Source organism: Phragmites australis, chromosome 11, assembly GCF_958298935.1.
Source record: "Phragmites australis chromosome 11, lpPhrAust1.1, whole genome shotgun sequence".
In the NCBI taxonomy this organism is placed as follows: domain Eukaryota; kingdom Viridiplantae; phylum Streptophyta; class Magnoliopsida; order Poales; family Poaceae; genus Phragmites; species Phragmites australis.
This window is the reverse complement of record NC_084931.1, coordinates 22,540,886-22,548,415: the sequence shown is the minus strand read 5'-3', so window position 1 is coordinate 22,548,415 and position 7,530 is coordinate 22,540,886. Positions and strand designations below refer to the sequence as shown.

The 7,530-nt window shown below is 49.7% G+C and overlaps 1 protein-coding gene across 1 annotated transcript; it reads right to left on the bottom strand.

Annotated features, from left to right (window-relative positions):
- Positions 1-2,422: 2,422 nt before the first annotated feature.
- LOC133885950 (probable serine/threonine-protein kinase PBL7) lies at positions 2,423-7,219 on the bottom strand. Its single transcript, XM_062325727.1, has 6 exons — positions 6,674-7,219; positions 6,321-6,562; positions 3,700-4,103; positions 3,451-3,583; positions 3,065-3,154; positions 2,423-2,917 (listed from the first exon to the last, which is right to left on the bottom strand). The coding sequence occupies exons 1-6, from the start codon at positions 7,002-7,004 to the stop codon at positions 2,735-2,737; spliced, it is 1,383 nt and encodes a 460-aa protein (XP_062181711.1). The 5' UTR covers positions 7,005-7,219; the 3' UTR covers positions 2,423-2,734.
- Between the last annotated feature and the right edge of the window lie 311 nt (positions 7,220-7,530).

The window sequence follows — 7,530 nt, the reverse complement described above, 5'->3', positions numbered from 1 at the left end:
TCGTAGGGACCATCACCACACGCTATGTGTCACGTGCTATTTTTTACACTATTTTTATACTCTTTGTTCAATGGGAATTAAACATGTGACCTCCCCTCGCGCGTAGCCCTCTAACCACCACATCTTCTCATGCATTCTGATGAAGCCAGATAATTTATTCTTTTAACCTTTTTTTGCTGAAGTTCATTAGTGACATATGACCCGTCACTAATGATTGTACAACAGTGGCAGGTTGTAATCTTGATATGTCACTGATGATTGTTTTTGCCGATAGGTGATTCAGGGTGCCTTTAGTAAAATGGGTATAACTTTTGTATATAAACTCTGATTTTGATCTTTTTTACTCTACAGACATCACATAAAAAGTTACATCTATTTCTCTTCCACTTTGCTAAGTTTGGCAAATTTTTTGATGCCAACTTCAGCTTAGAAGATTAAGTTCTCATCTCCTGAAGTTTCTGTACATTTTTGAAACGATCATTTGTGTCCATAGCCGTCATTCTTTACATCAAACTTGAGTAAAAATATATAATATTTCCTACTCTAAGTGCTGCCGAGGTGAGAAAAATAAAAAAATATTTGTGCCTACTATGTCGTCGTACCCTACACCGGTTTTGTTCAACGTGAGAATGAAAATTCATGAAATAGGCTAAACATAAGTTGTAACTTGTTGATGCATTTTTCTATAAATGTTTGTAGTCTCATACCTCTTTGGTTTAAATCTTAGCTATAGTATGCTATAAGTTTAGTGTTTATATTTATGCTTTTATACGTAAATGTTCAGTTATAATATGATTGTAATCTTTCTACATAATATATTTTCATATCTGTATAATATATTTAGTTTTTAGTTGGGCAAATTAAGTAAGAAAAGGTAGTATCTGATCAGCTCTAATAATAGAGTTGAGTCATCAATGACGAGAGTGATAAGCAACCCATCACTGATGATAACTAAATGATGGATCGTAATGTGATCCATCACTGATAACTAGCCTAGAATGATCCATCACTGATGAGTTAATCATTAGTGACGGGTCACAATTTTACTGGTCACTAATGTCATCAGTGATAGATATTATGACCCGTCACTGATGATATGTCATAATTGACGGATCATAGTCTGGTCTCGACTCTGACACGAGGCTACATAAGTAACGGATCATAACATGTTCAGTCACTTATGACTCTAAGTGGCTACCTATCACTTATATAGTGTCTTTTTTTTGTTGTTTTTTATATAGTGGTGTCATACAAATTATATATTCATGGTGAATTGTATTTTAAACTCAATCCAAACTACAATTTATTTCTATAATTAACTTGATTTGTAATTGAAAATGCTTTCACGAAAGTACAACGGATATTATTGCCAGCCTTCTTTTGTTGAAAGTGTGGTCCTTGTAAAGATATGTAGTCATTTTATTTGGGTTTTTTTTATGCTACACTGGAACTGCGTATCTTCTCCATTAAAATAGAGTTAAAGTTTTACATAGTCTCACACATACACATGTGATCAATCCAGACGGCTAAGCTGAGATCAAAGATACAGATATCTCACAAAGTAAAGAACAACAACCGGTAACAACAACGCAAGCTACAGGCAACTACCCTATTTGTCGATAGGATCTTCAGGAACTGCACTACTCATTTGGTCATCCCTTTCTTTTGAATGTTACTTGCCGCAAGGATTTCCTTGCAGATGTTGAAAGTTCACTAAGGTGTATTTTTTGGTGCCCATCGCAACACCAGGTAATAGGTTTATTTGGTTCAGCGCATCCAATCAAAAGTCGGCACGCCCATGCACATGAGGCTGTTGTTTGGTTCGACGTCAACACGTTAGCGAGCCCACGCATCGCCCATACTCCCACCCCGCGTTAGATCATTTTATCACCAATTCACGAGCAGAACACTGACGCAAAAATCGTAGGCCGGCAAGGCTAACCCCGGCGTAAACAAACGTGAGTGTCAAGCATAGCGGCATATGCCTCTCGGTCGCCTCGCGCCGTTGGATCCGTATATTAGACTGAAGGCATCGGGCGGAGGAATGCCACTAGTTTTGTCCTCGTCATTAATTGATTATATTGATGATGGCGGCCATGACAGTAATCAAGCGTAGTGATGTCATTATCTGCATCGCACCCCTTGATCTGTATGCATAGTAGAATAGTACGTGTCCTTGAAGAAAGTTGCGTGGCCAAAACGTCTTTGAGGAAGGTGGTTCATTTGGCCTGGATGACGCGAGATGTAGTCTAATGCCTCCAATGGTCTACACGTATGAGTTTCCGATAACATTTTTCTGTGCAGAAGTGTGCAAAACCGTGGTAGGTGCATATGCACATCAGACCGAGTTGCATGTTTCGTTGGTTGGGGATTCTATACCTAACCTAGACTGAATAAACAATATTCAACAAACCCACATAGATCACGGGAAAAATATATATACTATTACTATTTTCATCTTATCTTGTAAGTAAGTTCGTACAAAAAAATGATAGTCCGTACACTTTTGTCGCCTGAATATGATCACATTATATTGCACTACTGCAAGGATGGCTTGCCAAGTCCTGAAGAAGACGGTAACTCCATACAGCAAGAAGTAGGTTCAGAAAATAACCGTGGAACGAGCTTGACCGATCCGGGCAACTGAGGCGAGCGATTTGTAGTTAAGCTCTTCGGTCGTATGAGTCGTCGGCATGCCGTCGATGACACCAGGCCAGGCGGCGACAGCACATAACTAGGAAGTCTTGGCGCACTGTGGGCTCATGTAGACGACATGCTGCACGGGTCTGAGCGGCGTGGAGGAGCAGGAGATGACGGGGGTAGTCTTCGCGATGGGGATCAGCGACTGCACCACGTCCGTCATCAGCGGCCGGTACTCCGCCTTCGTCTGTATGCACATGGTGGCGATGGCGGCGACCTGTTCATTAAGTTGCAGATGGGAACCAGATGCATTTGTATCAGTCAATAATCTGACTTGGTGTCGTAAAACCGCTAGAGATGAGCGGTTTTGGAGCTCGTAATAGTAGCTGGGAGAGTAGCAGAGCAGGAACGTTACAAAGGTGACCTGAATCAGATCCTTCAGGGCAAACTGGCCTTTCAAAGCAGGGTCTACCATCTGCACAAGTTTCTGTCGGTTTGTGAGTCGTGGAAGGGCCTGTTGGAAATCAGAAAAAACAGTTTATTGCTCACCTTGGGAAAAACATAATACTCCTAACATTGGTAACTACGATATAAGCTTAGTTTTGCTGAGATGCACAGGTTGGAAGAGAAGTTTCAGAGTGCCTCGTCCTTATTCCTAAACTATTTCCTACATTTATATATCCTGGAAAAGCAATTTCGACTGCCTAGCTCACATGTGCATGATTGTTGAATCGCGCGGCAGAGGATACCAATCTAAGGGAGTTACGACAATTCAATTAATTACTTGAACGATCATGCAGACACACTGACCCATGAAACCAGGACATGCTGTCCAGGCGGCCGCTGCGTGTCAACCGGCACCCGGCCGGTCAGCAGCTCGAGGAGAACAACCCCGTAGCTGTACACGTCCGACTTCGTCGTCAGCTTCCCCGTCGACGCGTACCTGCAGACAATCAGCAAATCAATGGATGCTAAGTTCACGCCTCAGACGTTACGTACTACTGAATCAAGAAAAGAGAAGCAAGCAGAGGCAGGTAACAGCTATTACTGTGCACGTACTCTGGGGCAAGGTATCCGGTGGTGCCGAGCACGCGGGTGACGACCTGGCCGTCCGCCTTGTTGGAGCCGACCTTGGCCATGCCGAAGTCGGAGACGCGGGCGCGGTAGTTGTGGTCGAGCAGGATGTTGCTGCACTTGAAGTCGCGGTGGATCACGGCGAGCCTGCTGTGCTCGTGCAGGAACTCCAGCGCGCGCGCGCAGTCCAGCGCGATGCCCAGCCGCGTCTGCCAGGCCAGCGGCGGGTGCTGCTTGCCGCCGGCGGGGGACGGCGGTGGCGGGTGGAGGTGGCTCTTGAGGCTGCCGTTGGGCATGAACTCGAACACCAGCAGCCGGTGGCTCTGATCGGCGCAGTAGCCTAGCAGCCCCACCAGGTACGGCGAGTCCATCCTACTCAGCAGGTCCACCTGCATGCACGTGTCCGAGTTACTTACTGCGACGCCAGCACAGTGATCGATGTGACCACCAAATGAAGATCAGTTTGCAAGGTACAAAAGTACTGCTTCATTTGGGAAATGTAAAAGCTAAGCAACGCATCGCGTCGACCCACATAGCACATGCACGGGTTAATTCCGCCATCGATCCGGCCATCTGAGGATGGGCGTGGTCACGTGGAGCATAATAGGTATCTATATATTCATGTTAGTATAACTTAATTAATTAGTTAGTTAGTTTTAATTTAATTAAAATAACTAGTTAGTTTATTGAGTTCAATTAAAATAGATAATGGATCCTCCACGTCCATCTGAATATCAATTCTCAAAAGTTGAATCATGCCGGTATCAGTTGGTGCCTGAACCCACTCTGTTTTTATCGCATTAGCACTGAACCCATTTCGGCGTGATCAGCACTCCTCACAGGAGCATCCGTACATGAGAGCACAGTAGCGATTTCGTTGCACTCGTACGCTACATGTCAGCACAGACACCGTGCCCACCGGGTTTTATGGCTGGTGATCGAGAAAACGGACCACGTCAAGCGGCAATCAAACACACATATCGATCAGTGCAGGTGTCGGGCTCTGGAATGGTACTGGGGATCCGATCTGGCCAACAAGACCTGACAGCCGGTCCGGCACGGATCCAGCTAGCACATTTCAGTTAGGACACAATCCGTTAAGCTCGGCTAATTAACTTAGGTCGTGTCATGTTGTGACAGCCCCTGTGCTGTGAGATATTAGGTTATACAGTGTTGGGCGGCAAGGTGACAGGGCAACGACACAGGACGATCGAGGTAGGGCGACGGTGAGACAGGACAATAGCACTAGAGCGGACGATAGTATGGAGCTTAGTCAGACCGAGCCAACATGGTGTGCTACAACATTGGCCTAGTCATGACTCAGCTAAGTGTGTTATGCCGGTCCGACCTACCTAGCTCTCAGATGATTAGGCCGTGCAAGCTCATTAGGCACGTCTAATTGGCAACCTTTATATTTGATTATGTGGGATGTTTGGGTCATAATGCCCGGGCAGATCAGCAGCGTGGCCCACCTAAGCCCTGCGACATCTGTAGTGGTGTACCACTTCAATCGCATGTGTTGTTCTCCTTCATATGCATCCATGATCCATCTCTGAACAAGTCTACTATTCTTACGCCAGCGAAAAACAAGCAAACAAGAACAGCAGTATTATAGGTTGCCATCAAGCTCCTAGTCTATGACCTTAACAGTTATATAATTTGATAGACTGCAGACATGTGTGTTGCGTGCATGCCGGCTTAGAGGTCTAAAATGCTGGGCCAAGGAAAGGTTGGCCCGTGACACAAATGATTGCCCCATCTGAGCCTCTAATACAGACCTGACCTAGATTAGGCTCCTGATATTTGTCCCATGCGAAGCTCGATCTCACAAGGCGAAGCCTCATGATCGAGCCGGGACACAATAAACACTGTTCGTTAGCACACACTGCGCGTAACACGCCCAACCAAGGAACCAATCGCCGTGCGCACTGCCGGCTGCCGCCGCTGTACCGAAAATCCATCCGAGCCTGCAGCCGACAGGATCGGCGCGGCTCACGCGCGTCCCCGACGGCCAAACGGCCGCAACCCCGCAACCGACCAGAACCCGGGGCTCGCCAACCTCAAAACGCAAGGGCGCCCCGCCCGAGCAACTTCTCCCGTGCCGCGGCAAGTTGCTTGCGCGTCCGCCAAGGCACCGCGCGCAAAACACCAACACCCACCAGACGACGAGCGCGCCGCGTCAGGGCTCGTGCGTCCCTCCCTCCTTCGGTCATTCACCCGACTAAAGACAACGTCAAACAGTCTGTCACAGAAGGCGCCCGCAGTCACGCACGCGCTAGCGTCCAGTGGCGCACAGGCGCACGCTGAAGCGAGCGGCGAGCAGGGTGGCAGGCAGGTAGGCGTACCGCAGTTAATTGCCTTGCAGGTTACGTACGCTTGCCACAACCTCCCCATCCCAACGGCCTATCCCTGGCGGCAACAACCACTCGAACTCTCCAACTCGAACTACCCGCTGCTTCTGCTCTCGCAGAAACAGGTAAGGTTGGTACGGGGAACCAAAGCTATTGTACGTGGACGTGCACATAGACGATGCGTGAGTTGATGGGGATGTGCTAGTGCAGGGGTGTGGCCCGCGCGCCTCCACACCCTGGCGAGGGTGTGCTTACCTCGATGCGGAACTCGCGCTCGCCCTGGCGCCGGTGGTCCAGCCTCAGCCGCTTGATGGCGGCCGGGGTGCCGTCGGCGAGCCGGCCGCGGAACACCACGCCGTAGGCGCCCCGGCCCACCACGTTGCCCTCGCTGAACCCGTCCGTCGCGCGCTCCAGCTCCCGGTACGTGAACACCTGAGCGCCGCGGCTCCGCGGCTGCGCCAAGAACCCCAGCCTCCCGGCGTATATGCACCCTGCGCCTGCGGACACGTTCACCGCCGCAGCAGAGAAATGAAAGGAAATCATCACCAATGCGACGGACATGCATGATGAACTTGCTCGTTCGCATTGGTTTCTCAGCTAGTACTTACCGGCGGCGGCGTAGCACCTGGTGTTATGGCTGCCGCAGCTGGACGCGGCCGCGCCGGGCTTGTAGTCGCTGTTGCAGCTGCCGCCGGCGTCCGCCGTCCGGGGCTTCGCCCGGCGGGTCAGCACCAGGATGACGGCCACGGCGACGAGCAGCACGAGTCCTATCCCCAGCGCCGAGACCGGCAGTATGGTGAACAGAGGATTCGCACGGCCGCCGCCGTCGTCCCGGTGGGGGGCCGGCCATGGGGAGAACGGCCACGGCGCCAGTCGCGCGTCCGCGAGGTCGTCCGCAGCGATAGGGGAAGGCGCCGGCGGGGAGAACATGTCCGCCATTTCGACCTTCGCGAATGGCTGGATACGTACGTAGCTAGAAGAGTAGGAGATGTCGAGTGGGTGGTGACAGACAGTGAACGGAGAGATAAGGAAGGCAAGTAGTGTACAAATATAGCTACAAGGGGTGCACAAAGAATCATGGTAGAGTAGAAATTCTGTGAATCTACTGGAAAGTAGCTGCTGTCTGATTTACATAGACCTGCATTCTCTGCGCTGCAGGCAGTGGAATGTACCAATGGAACAGCAGCTGCTTGTTGTTACTTGTACCCGGCTACCCGGCCGGCCTGTGGCCCGCGTCCGCGTCCAACGAACTGGGATGGCAACACTAGCATCGGTCGGCCCTCACAATTCACCAATCACCGCGCCGTCGATGCGTGACAGGTCGGTAGAAAACGTCAAGATTTCCCACCGGTGACAGCACGGCCCTCCCGTCGACCTCTCTGTTTCTGCTCAAACTACTGCATCGCAACGCTGGTTGCTGGCAATGGTCGCGTTTTCGGGCGGCTCTTTCTTGCTTTGTCGTCGA